Source organism: Mus caroli, chromosome 1 (assembly GCF_900094665.2).
Source record: "Mus caroli chromosome 1, CAROLI_EIJ_v1.1, whole genome shotgun sequence".
Taxonomy (NCBI): domain Eukaryota; kingdom Metazoa; phylum Chordata; class Mammalia; order Rodentia; family Muridae; genus Mus; species Mus caroli.
In genome coordinates, this window is record NC_034570.1 from 70,917,213 (window position 1) to 70,935,875 (window position 18,663).

The following is an 18,663-nucleotide window of genomic DNA, read 5'->3' on the forward strand; positions in this document are numbered from 1 at the left end:
TAAGCCCTAATGAAAAGTACAGTATGGCTGTTCTTACCTTGGCATTCACCATTCTGCTCCTCGTGCCCAGCGTTGCATAGGCAGTTGCCAATGGGTACCAGCCATTCACCATCTGCCCCACAGTACATTTTTGGCACATCCTTTTCTTCTGAGTTGTTGACACAGGAGCCTCGAACTTCCACCAGGGAAGAGGTATCAGCTCCAGTGATGGTATCGGGAAACTGGGCTAGATTTCGAACGGTGAGTGGACACTTCTTGTAGAACACACGGACAGACACCAGGGCGATGCAAGCACCCACATCCTGAAAAGCCAGGTAAAACCCTTTCTTGCTCAGTGGCCCTACATCCCGGATCTCAGTGTTGAGTTTCATGATTCGGTCACCAATGTCCACCTGCGTGAAGCTCTCATCAGCTGCGATGGTGTCGATCTTGCCAAACTGGCTCTCTCTGATGAAGCGCTCCTTGTCGTTGTCCGACTCATAGTAGTAGAGGTTAAACGTCTCCTTGCAAGTCCCCATGACGCCCGGAAGACTGTTGCAGTCCCTCAGAGTGAATTTAATTTCAATGTACACCCTCTGCGCCCCTTCGCGGGTGATCCAGTCAGTTCGCAGCCAGTTGTTCTGGCTGGCTTCCATCACGTTGCACACCTGGTAGGTTCGGATCGGTGTATTTTTCTCATCCATAATGCTCACTTCCTCCCACTGCAAAGATCCAGAGGAAAACGTTATCAATGAGAAAGTCTCATCAGAGATTCATCCAATCTATTTCACACTCTGAGGACAGTTATCCTTCCAAGAGTGAAGAAGAAAATTACTGTGTGCCCCCCCCCCATCCACGGGCGGGAGTATCTTATGGGCTATTTTGCTATTTTATTAAGAAAGCCCCCCAACTCCCTGCACCTCACTGTGACTCCCCTCTTCCTCCCCCTCCCACATTGCTTCACTTTTCCGCCTGAAACAGAAAGGGGGCAACAGTGGATTTGCTGCTTGTGTGTTCTCAGCAACTTCAAATTCGCCTATTACAAGAGCTACAGCTCCAAGTGGCAACATTTACTCATAAATGAAAAAAAAAACTGTATGTGTATTTGTTTCAACCACTAAAGAAGAAACCTGCAAATTAAGGGGAGGAAGAGTTGAACTTGCCAAAGGAAGACGGTTATCAGTTAATTAGTGGTGTTCCTGTCAGAACTTTGCTCCTTAAGATTTTTTTTTAATGACTTTTTTATTTTTTTAAAACATTCCTAGTCTTTAAAGGGAAAAAAAGAAAGAAAATCCCACCTGGTTTCAGCAAACCTGGGAAAACAGTGCATTTCCTGACTGTGTTTCTCAAATATACTATCACGGGAATAGAAAACCTTTTTTCAGAGCCCACACTGAATTGCTAAGTGTGCACATTTTCTTAATTTTACAACACACACACACACACACACACACAAGTAAACAGAGTCAATGAATGAGTGCCTCACTTGCAATTAGTCACTGCCAGTTAAAGTAAAATTGTAAGAGGCATTTAAGACGGAAAGCCCAGGCAAGAAAGTAAAAAGGAGACTGGGCTGCTTTGGTTGTATCTACTTCCTGACCCTCACTTGGACTCTAATGGCGGGCAATGGCCATGCTGAGGGGCTCATTCTGAGGAAAGTACAAGTCTCACCCCCTCATAGAGTTTAAAAAAAAAACAAATCCTAAAATCCGAGAGGCAGTTTGGGTTCCACCTAAACCCTAGCTCCTTCTAGACTTTGAGCCGGCCTCCAATTCTTCCTTAACATTTCAAATAATGCAGATTGATATAGATCTGGCATAAATCAGTGTAAGTACCTAACAGAAATATAATTAGAGCAGAACAAAGAGAGTTTTGAAAACTGTGTATTCCCCAGTAGCACATTCCCTCTATCGAGTGTCCTAATGTATCATTCCACAGGTCCCCATCCTTTCAGGGGAACTCTTAATGGGAAGAAAGGCTATTTATGAATGGCCCTAATGCATGAAATTCTGTGTTTGATTCTTCTGCTCTTGTTGTGAAAGTTGGGGCCTGGGGTGTTGAGTGTCCTGTGGTGATTATCATCATCCTTATTATTAATCTAGTAGGTAATACATTATCAGTAGTTTACTTGTTTGAGAACTCATGCAAATCTAAAAATTGATTTTGCATCAAAAATATTCTACTCAGCATGCCTCTCATCTCAGAACCAAGATGAACTGGGAAAGTGCATTCATTCTTGTGATGAAAGTGCAGAGAGGGGTGAACATTTATCCTGCACTGCAGTGTATTAATGCATTGCTCTGTGACCCGTGGCAGTCAGGAATCTCCCCTTAGTTGCTTATTTCATAATCACCACAGAACACAGCACACCCAGTTATATGAGCACTGTCAGAAAGGAGTGCCTGGGAGGAGCTGCCAGCAGGAGCCAGCCTTCCCTTTCCACCATCATCCTGCTCTTCCTGATTGCTGCCTGAGCCATCTCAGACTGCATTTCTTGTGTTACTTGGGGTTGCTGGCAAATTGGGTTCTTTTAAGAGTTTCTAAAAGACTATGTTCCAAGGGAATGCCATTATTGGACAACCTTCCAGTTTCCAACAAAGACAGGAAAATATTCTGTCTGCAAGGACAGAGTCCTGAACAAGCAAGAAAACCCCATGTTTGTACCCTTGACTTGGACTTTCCCAAGAAAATCCACTTCTAGTTAGTGGATCCTCAGAATTTACTTTCATTCTAAACCTGAAAAGGATTTCAATGATAAAAACAGAGATTAACTGAACTTTCAACGCTGACAAGTTTTCTCAATGGTGGCTTTATCTTTAAACAACTTTTAAGTTAAGGGTTTTGTTTTGTCGGTTAGTGTATAAAATAAAGGTTTTATCATCACATTTTTACACATATGTGCCAAGGAACTTTGCTCTGCAACCCCTGATGACACCTCCCCTTGCTGATCTCTTTCCTGCTCAATCTACTTTCATGTCTCATTCACACTCACACTCACACACACACACATGTATGTATGTATGTATGTATGTATGTATGTATGTATGTATATTACATGTCTGTGAGTAGATTCTGCATGTGAAAGATAGCATGTGACATAGGGCCTTTCTTTCTCACCATCCCCCTCTCTTGTTCCTCCAGAATGACCAATTCTGATGTATGCTCATTAAACTACATGTCTGACCTCATAATAATAATAATCATAGCTAAAATGGCACACACCTCATAATGATGCAGGAGAAAAACTGAGCACCCAAGTCCATAGAAAGTTCTGGGTTGTGCACATTAAACTATGCATAATGGTTTTGGTGTTTTTAGTTTTTTTGTCTTTTTTTTTTTTTAATAGAGACTTCAAAACAACTAAAAGCTTTGTGTCTAGAAAATGTGACTAAGTACTCTCTCAGCAATTCTACAGAAAGAGGAGAAAAGATGTCTGCATACTAAATTCCAACAAATGTTTTCTGGAAACCAGATAGACCATAGACTGTACTTTCAAATATGTCACTCCTTGGTTTTACAGAGGCCCAGTGTATCCTTAGTGAAACAGGCTTGATTGAAAATGGTCTTAGCTGTCTTCTCTCTTCCTGCTTGGGGCAGGGAGAAATGGAAAGGAGGCTTCTACAACTCTAGTAAACACAGGCTCTTAGATATCCTCAGGCTCTCCATCCTCGGCTGTGTTGGCTAGTAGTTGTCATTGTCATACACTGTAACCCAGGAAGGAAAACTCCTGGTGGAGTCTGGGAAAGCTTCCTCTGGCCCAGTGAAGGGTCCAGAGTCTAGGATTAACACTGAGTCTGACTCGGAGCAAGATAAGGCTGCATCTTTCTTCACATTCAAAGGAGAAGGGCAATTGCCTGCACTCAGCACTGAATACAGCCTGTCTACACTACCAGAGGCCTGCCAATCGCTTTCCCTCTCTTAGGTTAAAAAAAAAAAATGGTTTGGGAGACAGAATAGAATTTTTTTGTCAAAGAGCAAGCCAACAAACACCAGGCAGTCAAGTTCAGGGAAAGAGACAGGAACGCAGGGCAATCTCCATTTTATTTCTGATGGATTGCAGGGCCTGCTTTGATTTCTCAGTTTTTTTTTAATGACTATTTAATTGCCCATTCTTAGTTCTGAAACATATTGTATAATAGTGTCTATGAATCTTTTTGATGCTTTGTTTGTTAATTCTTTATTCGAGGGTGTGGAACACCACCCTGGGTGCCGGCGTCACAATGTTTGCCTAGCAAGACTCCTAATCTTTGCTTCTTCATTGTTTTTGATCAATTGACTCAGTCATAAACTATCTCACATGTCAGGGTCACATGGCTTGCTTAATATTTTTTTAAAGGATGTGAGTTATTTCAATCCGGGGCCCATCCTCAGACTTCTTTCTGTAACTGATTCATTTGTGACCTGCTACTCAGGGGGAAGAAGGGAGGAGGGAGGAGGATGTGGCGGTGGCTAAGCAAGGAAGTCTTCTGCTGGAATTGGTCATGGAGAGTTCTCCAATTTCCCTAGCTGAGATATGAAGGAGGATGCAACCCCAGTGTACAGAGATCCAGACTCCAAATGCTTAAACTTTCAAATTGAATGCCCAGATCCTGGAGGACTCTAGATTTTCAAGCCCCTGGCAGAAACCTCCTTAGCCAGCAGCTGATTTCAGATTAGGGCCACAAGTTAAGGAGGCCAGCCTCCCCTCTGCTTTGGTGTGTATAATTGGAGATGTTTTCTTTCTGCTATCTTTTTTATTCTCCTTCTTCATCTGGAAGCAGAACAATTGCTCTAAAATTAACCCCGCCAGGACTCCATGACCACCAGAGTAATAGGCATAAATTCTAATTTGGTCTCCAGATCGTATTTCTTGTCGGTATTTTAGTTTTAAATAGGCATCTAAGTCTATACTTCCACCAATCTCCTAATTTTGAAGCCCCTTTCTGCCCTTTTGGTTTCTAGCTCTTCCATGACAGAACTCTCCAAAGGGAGTATTAGATTTCTCCAACAAAGCATAATTCACTTCATAGGCCACATCGGAAATCTGACCCCCTCACCACAATCACCAAGAATCAAGCCATTAGACTCTCAGAAAGTGGCTAATCACTTTTTTCCCCCCTCTTGCCTCAGAGAAGGCCTCAGAACTTACCCCTCCTTCCAGAGGGCTTGCTATCCACCCAAGCTCTCCCTGAACAGATCTGGAATCCAATAAAGTAACTGCAAAAAAAAATATATAAAAAAACACAAAGGAAAATAGATTAATTTCCAATCGCAGAAAGCCAATAATACAAAAACCATTTGCCTGAGCGTTTCCATATGTGTTGAGGGTGCGAATAGCCAATCTGATCAAAACCGAAACTCAGGCCCACTTATGTAAATAACCACGCATCACATGATCCTCTCCCCTCTTTAAGTCTGCAGGTTCTTATTTATTTAACTTGCTTAGCATTTAAAATTCCATCCGAGGACCCAATTGATTCATTTTTTTCCCCTAAAAAGGATGAATAGGGAGGCATCTCAAGCACAATTCAAACAAAATAAATCTATCAATGTAGGACAGCAACACCAGAGAGCAAAGTCTGCATTCATCTATGTCTGCTATCTACTAGATGTATTTGTTTTTGCAAGCCTCAGAAGACCACATAACTCACCGGTGGTGGTGACAGACCCACAAGTGAATGCTATGGAAGGACCCGAAGGGTCAGAGAAAAGGCTCTTCCCCCCTCCCCTTATGCCCCACCACCACCAAATAAATACAGACCCCCTGTATGCCCCCTCTGCTTTTTAAATATCTTGAGTTCCAGCAAGGAGGCCTGCCAGAAGGGTAAGGTTAAAATGCAAAAACGCACTGAAGTGGTCTCTTTTTTCCTAGGTCCTTTGGAGGACAAGCGAGATGAGACCTCCACCTCCAGGAAATGGCTGGTTTGAATTTTAGGTATGGAGTGCTGCCTAATGGATTTAGTATGCTTGCGCTACACCTAACATTCGGCCTCCAAGCTAGGGGGGAAGGGAGAAGACGCCTCTAGAACTGCGGTACCCTTCTCAGGTGCCTACGACATTGAAAGAGAGGCAATGAATTCGAAACCTATCCACACTGCCTTTCCCACCACAATCTTCAGGTTTGGGGTCGAAAGGCCCATCTAAAAGACACTCTGTGGGTTATTAATTTAATCAGGGAGGCTGGCTATTCAGGCTGGGGGAGGGGTGGGAATGGGAGGCCCCTGTCCTGGCGGCCCGGGTACCCCAACTCTCTTTCTCACCCCCAGGGCCTGGAATTCTGCCCACCTCCCCTCATTCTACCCCTCAAATCCAGGAAGCTAGAAACCAACCCCTTTGCCCTAGCTCTCCGAAAGATCCTTATTCCTGGGGTCTATTAATTATTCTAAAATGTAGAGCCTTGCCCGGGTCGTTCCCGCCTGGAGCTGTGCCCCCTTCTCTTCCCGGTCCCCAGAGAAAAGCCCGCTACATCCACTTGGATTTATGTAAGGTGGATTAGGGACACAAAGGGAACAATAAGACCCAATTTACAAAAAAAGGGAGGGAGTAGAAAGGGAGGGTAAAAGGGAGAAAAGGAAACGTGACAGGAATAAAAAGCAACAAAATGAATTAATTTTTAAGGGAAGGAGGGGCAAGGGGGTGCAGCGCCCCCCACCCCCGGCTTTCAACATTAGCCTACGGTTCCATCGAGCGCCTTTTTTTTGTCTAGGGCGCCCAGTCTTGCTTCCAAAAGAAAAAAAGGGGGGAAATTAAAGGTAAAAAAAAAGAATCCTAACTCTAACTACCTCTCCGTCTGGGGCGAGAGAGGTCTCTGGGGACACTTAACAAGTGTGTAAAGTAAGTAGCCATAGCCAGGAGAACGCGAGGTACGCGGTTCCGCTCAGAGGAAAAGCCCCGGGAACTGCCGAGGTGCTAAATCGAAGCCACAACCCCTGGAATGTGACGGAGTAGGGGATAGACCACTCTTCTACCCCCACCGCCCCCTCCTCCGCCCCGGCACTGCCTGTGGGCAGGTGTACGACAAGGTCCAAACCTCTGCCTGGAGAGCTCCGGGTACCCTCTGTCTAGCCAAGCCTAAGTTGGTTTTTGGCTCCCTCCTTCGGAACAGAAAAAATGATAGTGGATTGCACAGGAATAGCTAGATGGACTGATGCCTGGGGAGACGGAGGCTGGATGGATAGATAGATGGATGTAGGGAGTGGGAAGAATCGATGAGACAGATGCACAGCTAATGCGCGCAGGTTGGAACACGAACACAGGCCGGAGCCCACGTTCACACACTGTGCGCACTCGCTTACCCGGCACAAATCGTCCAGGTTCCTGCAGACCCCCGCGCCAGGCACACATTTGCCCTCAAACACACCACATCACACACACACACACACACACACACACACACACACACACACACAGGAGAGGAGGGGGAGAGAGACAGACAGAGATAGAGAGACAGGGACACATAAGGACAGAAATAGACACGGAGACTGTTCCTTTCCCTCTAGGCCCATCACAAACTAAATGGTCACCACCTCTCCCCTCACCTCGGACAGAAAAACAGACAAACAATCCTTCCAATAGATGTCTCAATAGACAAACAGAAAACGGCACACGAATGGGTCCCGTCGGTCATGCCTGTCCTTCTAGACTAGCCCAGTACCCCATTCTGGAGAGAGAAGCTTAAAGTGGGGTATGTTTAACTCGCTGACTGGTCCCCTAGGTTTGCTGGATGAGCTAAGGATCTGGGGTAGGGGAGAGGTAGGCCTGAGATTGCAACCTCCAGGGTGCGCGGCCCGATGGAGAAAAAGGTGTCTGAGGCCCGGTGCTAGAAATCAGGTCACCGGCGCCCGACAAGCGGCGCCACCACCGCTGCGCTCCGGAGACCAAGCAGCCGGGTCCCGGGAAGCGCAGCGCTGGGAAAACTTTGCAAAAACCCGGGCTCGCAAGGCTTGGACAAGAGGCCAGGCGCTCTGTGCCTTCACTGCGCTCTTCGTTTGGGTTTCCCTTCTCGCCTGTGCTGCTGATGTAGAGGACTTTGCTCACACATTTTGTTTTGTTTTGTTTTCAAATCCCGGTGTATCCCCTCGGGGCGCCTTGAGCCGGCCCTGCAGGCGGATGCTGATAAACTTTGGCCTTTCGCTACAAACTTGGGCAGAGTGGCAGCTTGCATCGGTCACCCTTCTCAGTTCAGACAGCCTGATCCTCCTCAGTCCCCACTTAAGAGGATCCCCTCTGTTCGGCACTCTTCTCCGGAGTGGGAACGCGAGGCTCATGCCGCGCTCTCCACCCCCGCCCCCCCCCCAACTGGTTCTGAGCTCCCGAAGACCATTCATCAGTGAATCACCCCCTCAGGGTCCCGGACCCCATAAGGGCTGCGGGGCTCTTACCTTCATTCGCGGGGTATACCCTAGAACCGGTGACAGCGTCGCAAATTCCAAAGAGAAACGAAAAGAGGATGAAATAGAAAATCCCAGCCATGGTTCGCCGGTGCCAACGCTGCTCCTGCCGCTTCTATCCCAGTGGAATAAATGCTTAAGTTAGGAGTGCAGCAGTCTGAAGACATTGCCAAGAGGGTGGGCCCGGCCCGTGACGTACACCCGCCAGTCCGGAGCTCGTGACCAATGGCAGTGCAGAACTAGCGCCACGTCCCCACCCCCACGGCGCAGAGCCCACCCCCGAGGTCCCGCCCCCTCCAGCCTCCGCAGGGCTCAAGGTCTCCGGAGGCTGGCTCCGCAGCAGTGATGGGTCTGTGCCCCCACGAGAGGCCCCGGACCTTGTCTCGATCCTTGAGGATCGATCCCTTGGACGGCAGAGGGAACTTCGAGAGACTCCGAAAGGACGGCGGGGAAGGCCAGAAAACGTTGGCAGTCCCCGCCCGGCCCCAAGTCCGGAGGTGTGCGAGGGAGAAAAGACTCCTGTTGAGATGAAATAAGTCTGAAGTTGACCTGCACCTTGGCTCTTGCCCCTTGCCGAGGTCGTCGGGTCTCTGTACTGCCCACCCCAGCTAAGGTCGGGCGCTCTCTGCTGCACGCAGCCACCCTCACTGCCAGATTTTGTGTCTTTATGGCGCTCCTTCGTGGGAAATGCTTTGGGCTGGGTGACTTTCGTAGCTTGATAATTCCTTTCCTTAGTTTCCTAGCCAGGGGGACCCGGTCATCTCCAACATCTCCCCAGCAGCAGAGCGCAGTCACTTGTCCCCAATCTTCCTATCGTTGGGAAGTGATCCTTGGTCAGGTCCGGGTGTTCACATCGACTGAGCCCACTACCGGACTATGAAGGGAGAAATCACCTCGCGACAGCCCTAGCTACCGGGAACTCACTGTGCTTTCCAGGGAGTGTCCCTGGAATCACTTCTAGCCATTCCGGGACACTGAGGTGTAGAAGGGGAAGGTTGTAAGAATGCGAGCACCTGCTGCACAGAAGGGACAGACAGAGGGTCGCAAGCTGCCTGGAGCAGCTACTGTAGCTCTGAGCTCCGACGTCTCCCCGGTACTGAGGGGGACAGTCTCCCAGGGGACCAAGATGAGAGGCTCTACCCGCAGAAACTTGTCCCACAACCCCGCGTTGTTCTGGGTGCCAACCATCGACTTCCCAGGGACACAGACACCATCGGGTCCTCCGATGCTCAGGCCACCGGGGAAGCCAATTTGAGCGCCAACCGCAGCTCAGCTAACTACCAGGGGACCCGCCCCCCCCCCCCCAGTTGAAACTGGGTGGCTGGTCCCCAGGCGTTTGAAGGGGTGGGATTCCGAGCTTGCCTCAAGCTGCCCCTCCTTTGGCTCCCTCCCGGGCCAGATTTCCCTCCTCTAAGTCTGGGTCTCAGCCTGAGTGGAGCTTGAGTGGTGGCACTTTGCAAACAGCAGGGGCAGAGGATCTACGTGAACCAACCGCGCCACCTGCCGGCAAGATGCGGGAGCGCGCGGACCCGGAGCAAAGCAGATCGGACAAAAGACCTCAGCCAGCCAGCCAGGTTGTCCAAGCCCGGCTAGTAATTTATTTACAGATTTGGCCAGGTCCTCCCATACTACGGTACAGAAAGTCCTGTCTCAGCTCCTTCCACCTAGACTACGAAAGAAGAACTCGGAAAACGTTTCATGGAGGAACTTCACATTCAAAGGATTTCATGAGTAGCTTGTCCCCTAAAATGGGAATATGGAGTAAAAATCCAAGCATCACCGCAAGGTGTGGAATCCGAGCGTGGCTCCAGGCGCTTTCTGATTGTTGTCATGAAGAACCGATCGCGTTTCCCGTCCAGGGCTGGAGAACTGTGCTTGCAAACTCAGACCCGGACTAATCACACCAGCAACTTTTGCAGAAGGCAAGAGTGCGCCGATGGGCAGTAGCTGAGTCGGTTGTCCAGAGGGACAGCGGCTAAGGCTCCTGGCATTTTGACTCTGCGGTTTGGAAAAATATTGGAATGTCACCCACCGGGGAAGTGGATTTCCGTTATTGTAGCTACTGATTTTACATCAGTGAAGCGCAGGGGTGGGGGTGGGGATTATGCACACGGGAATATAAGTGTGTGCATAAATTATTAAAAATAACCGCGCTAAGTCCCCTTAAGAAAAGTCTGGATTCTTTCATGTGTCTTTCTGGCTTAAAACGAAAATAAATAGATAAAGATCTAGGTCCCTGTCGTTTGGCACACAGATTGAGAAAGGAAAAGAGCAACCCGGATTCTTGGGAAACATTTTTAAACAATAGGTGCCAGTTGTGTCTGGGCAAGCGAGTGAGTACTGTGTATTTTCTATAGTTGAAACAGAAAACTAGCTGCCCATCTCGCTGAAAGCAGCAGCATTTCGAAAGCACGCATCCCATCCCATGCGCACACTGAATATTAACCATCTTTTCTGGCTACAGATGCCTGAAAAATCAGAGCTGAAGCAAGGAGACAAACAGTCTTCCCTTGCCTACCTTCCCTTTCTTTCACTTCTCAGGCCTCACGGCAACCCAGCTTTGAGGAGAACCAAGAAACTAAAGGCTAAGTGAGGGAAAGCCTGCCTTGTAGCCTCCTCAGTGAGATCACTGGGCATCTGTCCAGTGACCCCCCAAAGAGAACACTCTCCTGGCCACTGGGACGACATCTAGGCTGAGCAAATACAATTCTTTTTTGATTGTTTGTTTGGTTTTGGTTTTGGTTTTTCGAGACAGGGTTTATCTGTGTAGCTCTGGCTGTCCTGGGACTCACTTTGTAGACCAGGCTGGCCTAGAACTCAGAAATCCGCCAGCCCCTGCCTCCCGAGTGCTGGGATTAAAGGCGTGCGCCACCACGCCCGGTGCAAATACAATTCTTTAGTGCATAAATGAAAACATAGCACTGGCCCTGGTGTCCATCAATGCAGAACTGCTCTGTGCAGTGTATACTCTAAGACCCTGGGGGCTTCTAGTGTTCCCCTCTTTATAACAAACCAGTGGAGTCACATAAACACAAGAAAGCACTAGAGTTGCAGCTACCACCCAAACCACTTGCCACTAAAATAAAATAATTCACACGGTGTGGCGTACACCTTTAGTCCCAACACTACAGAGGCAGAGACGAGTAGATCTCTTGTGAGTTCCAGGGCAGTTGGATCTGAATCGTGATTTCTACCCACGCTCTATAGTATGACCGTGTATCAATACATACAAACATTAAATAAACATAAAATTAAATGGCTGGGTTTCTTTAGGCGAAAGGACCCTACCCATAAGAATCCGAGCATAATTTGGGAATACTGAGAGACATGTTAGAATATTTGTGCTAATAAGCATACTGAGAGGGATAATTTAGATTACCTTTTGTCTTTTTGGTATTTTGCCTGCCACAAAGATTTGAACTTACAAATTAGACTGAATGCTCAGTTGAATTAAAGCTAGACTTTAAAATATTTTTAACATTAAAAAATGTTAATTTGTGTGTGTGTGTGTGTGTAAAGCATCTATTTGAAGGTACCCACAGAGTCCAGAAAAAAAAAAAAATCTTCAGATGTCCTGACAGATTGTGAGCCACCTGACATGTGAGGACCGGGAGGAAGAGGAGGAGGAGGAGGAGGCTGGGAACCAAACCCTGATTCTATGGAAGCACACAGGGAACTCTGAACCCCTGAGGCATCTCTTCTGTCTCCATATAAACTAATAACTGTAGCTATGCTTGCATGGAGAAATCACTAAGACCTTGAATGTTCCTTTCCACAAGGACCTGAGCACTCAGACCTTTGGTGCTTCCGGAGAAAGGGGAAGGGGCTGACTCCTTTACTTCCTGGAATGGGAAGGGGTGGGGCAATGACCTTGAGTTTCTTCCCCTCTCTTCCGTGGACTGAGGACAGTTTGTTTACCTTTGTCTCTTAGATTCTGGACTTGCTAGGATCTGAGGCTGGGATCTTACCTCCAAGAACAATAGTTTCCAAAGCCAACCAAGGGCTGGCTGGATTCTACTCACTTCAAACCAAGATGTCACTGGTCCCGGCAATGTACGGACACCTTGTTGATAAGGGGTCATCAGTTCCTTCTACAGCTTGGGAAAGTCACATCACCTTCCATATGGTAATGTGACAGACCAGAGAAATGGTCACAAATGTCTCCTCTGCAGCCCAGAAGGATGGCGAGGAGAGCAAGGACACAGGCAGGGACCCTCTGAACAACCCTAACCCAGATCTCAAGCCTTTCAGCTAAGTTTCAGATAGTGGGGGAGGAGGGACAAAATTCAGACCAGATACTTTGTATCTGTTCTGGGCTTCATTGTGAATGCCAGCTTCACATAAGAATTACTTTATTTTTTAAACCTGCCCAAATGAAGGTAAAACTCTCTTTATTCTGCATAAGATCTATGACACCATTTCCCTCAGTCAATTACAAAACCATGAAAGTCAAGCTATACGTCACAGTTATTAAATAGCCTTTAAGATGATTTACTTATTTATATATTTTATGTATATGAGTGCTCTATTTGCATGTATGCCTGCATGCCAGAAGAGGCTGTCAGACAGAAGAGGGCGTAGGATCTCATTATAGTTGGTTATGAGCCACCATGTGCATGCTGGGAACTGAACTCAGGACCTCTAGAATAGCAGTCAACACCGTTAAGTGATAAGGATGGGTATCTCCGCTCCCCCGCCCCCATGTCTTAATACTCTAATAGCAGAGGTAGGGTTACTAAAAGACTTTTGGGAATTATCATTGTTTTCTGATAATAAACTATGTGAAGGATATGTGAAAAACATAAAGCCACTTTGATAGAGAAATAATTATCTGTTTAGAATACTAGTTTATGAGCATACAACTGCCACCCCGTCCTCTCCTATCCCCTCTTCCCTTTTGGAAAAACAGTGCCTAGTGGCAATTCTGTAAGTAAGATTGACCACTACCATGCTGCTTCATAATGAAGCTATAAGTTTAGACCCAGGCCCCCCCCCTCCACACACACACCCTGACCCCTATCAGCCTAAAGCATGCATTCACTATGCTCTGAACATTTACTTATTATGAACTTTCCAAAGAGTCTCTGGCTGTTCTGAAGACGTTGAAAAGGCCATAATCTATGTCTTGTTATGTATCATGTAAATGTTCTTCCAGGCTTCTGGATAATGGAATGACTGTAGTGTAGTTTGGGAGGAAATATTGCTATCAGAGCTGTATTTCTGTTTTTGTTTCTTCACCCTAACCAGGTATGCTAGTTGGTAAGGAAGAAAAGCTTCTGTCTTGCAAAGACAATGTTTCTTGTGAGATAGAGGCAGGTAGATCTCTGTGAGTTCCAGGCCAGTCTGGTCTACAAAGTTGGATTCCAGGGCAGCCAGGACTACACAGAGAGACCTTGTCTCCAAACAACAAACAAACAAACCAAGCTTCTAAATCATCTTGTCAAAAGAACAAAAGATATGCAACTAAGATTCCAAAAAGCATGCTGTAGGGTTCCTTGTTTCCTTGAATTCTACGCCACTTGAATTCCTACTGAAAATTAATGAGGGCCTTAATGATTTGGGGAAAATCACCCCCAAATCAATTCCTCTCTGGAAGTAATGAAGAAAGGCAAATTATCAGCATTGCTGTGCTTGGAATTGGCGTTGTTTAGAGGCTTGCTGGACACATGCTTAAAAGCAATGAAGAATTCACAGAAGCCTTTGGACCAGCATATGCCCTACCATTTGAAGCTATTCTCAAGAGCCTTCTTACCCATGGGTAGGTGGGATCACAGTTGATGATGTGTGTGTCCGCACAAATAAATTGGCTTAATTCAGGACCTGGATGAGTGATTTGAAGTAGGGAGGTAAAGAGAAACCGTTAGTAATGGGCCATTGGACTCCAACTCACATTGAAAGTGTTATCAGCTCAACCATTTGTTTTTCTTCTTTGTATTCAACTCCTCAAATGTATTCCTCCCAGCCTCGGCTTCTGCCGGATGGTGAGGACGTTTAAAATTAAGTATGGAAATTTAAAGAATGGTATACTTGTGAATTTTCTGATTCATAATTTTAGAAAGAACTCCCTTACCTGTCTCTAAGTTTATTGAAGGCTGTTTGGCCTGTGGGGGATAAATCTTTGCTCTGCAGACAATATTTATCTACTAAAAGGACGCAGAGTTTACTGCATGAGATGCACTCCTCAGTTCTGTGTTTATAGCTAGCAGGTGGAGGAATATATATGTAACCATTCCCAGTTTCTATCTTCTTCATTTCTTGAAACTCCGAATTACAAGGAATTTGAACAATCACACCCAGGTGAGAGAAAGTGAGATTCTAATGTACACTCCACTTAAGAGCAAGGTTTGGTGACTGCCGCTTCAACCTGCCTATTTATATTATGTTAGACACCTATCAGAGGTAATTGCACAGCGGCAGGAAATTAATCAAGTCCGTTCCACTAAATGGTCAGTTTACTGCAGCTCAGTAAAGCGGGCTTCATTTCCTCCGTGTGTCTCATTAGAATTTCACCTGAAACGTTTATGGTTTTCACTTGGATTTTGGCGATTTAAAAAAAAATGCACCGATAAAAGGGTAGCTGAAGCCCCCACTCCCATTCCCTCCCCCCCCCCCCCCCCCCCCCCCCCCCCGCCTCCGCCCGGCGCAGGGTAAGTTAGTCCCTGAACTGCAGTGCTGAATGCGCAGCCCAGGTTGAAAGCAAGCGCCAAGAGCTGCAGAGGCGATGAGAAAATTGAGGCTGCATTGTGTCTTCCCACTGGCAGCTTTCTTTGGTGATGCACTTCTGTGTCACTTTACATGATGCTGTTGTGTGTTTGACATCGATCTGCTCCTAAACTGGGGCCCTTATTATTCTAAAGATGCCGTAAGATGGGCAGGCTTTAAAGCTCTTTCACATGTGTCCTCCATGTGGTTAATGATCACAGAGTTTCGGGCTCTAGATTTGGAGAGGCCTCTGATTTAGAAGCGTCCCTTGACTGTCTCGCTTGCTTTAATCTGCTCAGCTCTGTCTTTGCCCACCTACACACAGCTGTCCATCTCCGGAAACCTTTTTGCTGTCAGTCAAGTGACAGACGCCTATAGAAGCTTTTTGTGCCAAGGCCTCCTGAGGCCCAGCACCATATTTAGATGGGAAGAGGAGGGGGAGGGGGAAGGGAAAACAAGGGATTCTTCCAAGGCCAGGATTTGAGGGAGGGGGTGGGTGGGTAGCTTCTTCAGAAACAGTTTTCTCAAACACACAAGAAAATTCAAGCATCTATACCAGCCCCTAACATCTGCAGCCCAGCACTGTAACGCAAAATCTCCGTGGGAAGTTAGGCATCCCAGGGCTGATGGAGGCAAAGGATAAAGCACCCTTCTGTACGCTAAGAGAGCTCCATGCTCAGAATAGCCCCAGTTTCTCTCCTAGTATGGGTGATAGAGGTGTCTAGATTTCTCTTTCTCGGAGCCGAATCTCCCTGATTCTTAGCTGATCTGTAAGTACCGTTATTGTCTCTTCCTTGCTTACTTGGGAGCACTGGCTTGGAGCACTGGCTTTGCTAGTCGGATTTGCCAGGGGACAGTTCTGTTTCTGATTTTATATGGATTTCATCCTCTGAGATTTGATGTCTTAATATAGGGAGGAGGTTGCATCTGGTGACAAGACTCCACAGTAGTGAGATGTCTCTATTTATACAGCATATGACATCCCCTTTACAGCTTTGTAACTGAAAAATGGGGTAGGTCAGACTTGGATCTCTAGGAAGATAGCACGAATTGAAACACTGACTTTATTCAAACTACTTTTTTTTTTTATTTGATGCCATTCATGCTATTCTCACATAGCTATTCTGGTCTGTTTTGTTTTGAGTCAGAGTATGCAGCAGTGGTTTGCCTAGAACTCACTATGTAGACCAGGCTGACCTCCAACTGGTGGTACATCTTCTTGCCTCTGTCTCCTGAGTGCTGGGGTTACAGATATGATCACCACGCCTAGATGAATTATGGTCTTTTAACTTGACTCCATATTCCTAGCCAGCTGAAGCTCAAGACTTTTCTCTAGCATCTAAAATTTACAATAAAATCACCAGGAATCCAGACATTTTTCTAACAAGAAGTAGATTGCTAGAAAACCCAGAATAAAGATAGTTTTTATGTAGGAGGAAGATGGATGGTTTCTACCTACCTGGATATGAATTATATTTGCTTTTCATTTAAGGTAATACAAAGGCACATATAACCCCAACATAATTATAATTTAATTCAACAATATATTTTTTTTAAAACGGCTGTTTCCATTAGCTGTACTCATTTTAATTTTTTTCTATTTCTATTTTTGTTTTGTTTAGTTTTATTCCGTATAATGGAGGTAAAAAGAAATAAGAGAGATGGCTATTGGAATGGTATAGTTTCTCTCTGGTATCAATCCTCTGTGTGTCTGTGTGTCTAGGAATATTGCATCTGCTCACAACTGGGTCTCTCATCAGGCAAAAGGCAGGCAGCCATGACTCAGGAGCAACATTGTAACCAATAAGCCTGAGCCAACAGCTTTATAACCTCCAAGCATGCTTGGGATGTTAACACAGATGCTTGGCAAATCCCTGGGGAATGTTTGGCAAATGTTTGAATCACCACTGCTCTAAACTTGTTGAGTGCAAAGCTAATAATTACCGAGGCACAATAATTTTGTGACTCTTATTTTTTTTCCCTTAGCTTATAGTTGATCTTTAAAAACAGTGCTTTTATTTTCTTAAACTTTTTAAAAGATTTTTATTTATTTTTTTTGGGGGGGGGGTGCTAAGAAATGTAATAGACGTTGGGAATCTATATGTGCTCATATATATGATAGTAAAGTGCCAGACAGCAAAGGCTTTAAATGTTTAAAACTGAAGTCATATCGAGCAGTCTCTCCGAAGATAATTCACCTATTTATTATTCTGTAATGTTTTGATCTTCATGTTCTGATAAAACACACATGTATAATTTAAATCTAATATCACTTGGAGTTCAACTTTTTTTTTTTTTGACAGTTGATTAATTTCCAAAATGATGAAACTGGAGAGAGCATATTGAGTAGTGCTCAGATTGAATATTTCAAAGCTCTGGGAACACCCCCGATAAATTACACTCTGCTCTGGGTAGAAGCAGGCTTTTGGGAAAGACTCTTCTCAGGAAACTAACACGAAGGCTAGTGGTGGTTTCAGAATTCAGTTGGCGTTGGTTTGGTGTATTTCAATACCCAGTGAACCCAGAGATTATTTGTACAAACATTATACCCATGTGTGTACACACAGACGTGAATTCCCACAAACCTTGAAATACTGTTTGTAAGCCACAGAACTTCATTAGCTGCAAAGAATATTCCTTCCATGCACCACCTGTAGCAGTCTAACCCAGAATAAACATGTTTTTTTTTTCTAATGTGGGAGGAAGACGGATGGTTAATTGTTAAAGAAAAAAAGTTCAACTCTTTGAAAATCAGCACCTGTAAAAAAAATTGCCTTATATCATAATAAGAGTATTGGTTTTCTCTTCCGTTCTGTCATGATGGTTTTCTCTCTAATTCTTTCTTCATATTGTGAAACATACATTTTTTCCATGTTCATTTAATACATTCATTTTAGGAAATAACTATAAAAAAATAAATTTCAGAAGGTGTACCTGTGTGTGTGTGTTTGTGTTGGGGGTGATGGTGGTGGTGGTTCCATACTGCTTGTTGGGAGAGGGCATTCCTACTCTGTGGGGATCACGTTCCTACTGTTTGAACACAGAGCTTCCTACCGTGTGTGTTCCATATTCCCTATTCCCTGTTCTTGAGCTTGTTACAGGCATAGGGAGTATAGTTTCCCCCAGATATGGGAAGCTTTGGTTCTTTCCTGCAATTGCATGAACTTACATCGCGCTGCCTTCTGGGTCTATTCATTAAGGTATTTGGGAAATAGATATAAACATTCACACAGTCGCTTTCTGTCTGCTACACCAAATGACCAGCCCTGGGTCCTGCCATTTTGGACAAATGTGCCCACCTCTGTAAACAGACTCTCTGATCTCATTTCCCATTGCCTGGACTGCAAACTTGTGATTTCGGGAGCTTGCCAACTGCTGCCTCACACCACAGGCATTTGTTTCGTCTTGTAGCTGTTTCCTTTACCCAGCAAACAGAAGAAAGAAATAAAATCTCCAACGAACATAAAGAGCCTAGCTGGTTATCAGCCAGTCAGCTGAGAAGTTGAAGAGCTTAGGCGATTCAAAGTGGTGGTGAAAATGAAGTGTGGAAAAACGAGCACTTTAAATTTTTTACCTTCTCCTCTCTCCACGTTTGGCCTTTCTCAAGGTACAG

The 18,663-nt window shown here is 45.6% G+C and overlaps 1 protein-coding gene across 2 annotated transcripts in view; it reads right to left on the minus strand.

Annotated features, from left to right (window-relative positions):
* Positions 1 to 8,486, minus strand: part of Epha4 (EPH receptor A4) — a 141,048-nt gene extending 132,562 nt beyond the window's left edge. The window contains exons 1-3 of one of the 2 annotated variants that reach the window (XM_021155750.1): positions 8,340 to 8,486; positions 5,108 to 5,175; positions 38 to 701 (exon numbers count right to left, since the gene is read on the minus strand). In XM_021155750.1, coding sequence (XP_021011409.1) covers positions 38 to 701; positions 5,108 to 5,175; positions 8,340 to 8,430 — 823 coding nt within the window. In that variant the 5' untranslated portion in view covers positions 8,431 to 8,486. The remainder of the gene's footprint in view (positions 1 to 37; positions 702 to 5,107; positions 5,176 to 8,339) is intronic. The other variant, XM_021155831.2, reaches the window with a different exon arrangement.
* Between the last annotated feature and the right edge of the window lie 10,177 nt (positions 8,487 to 18,663).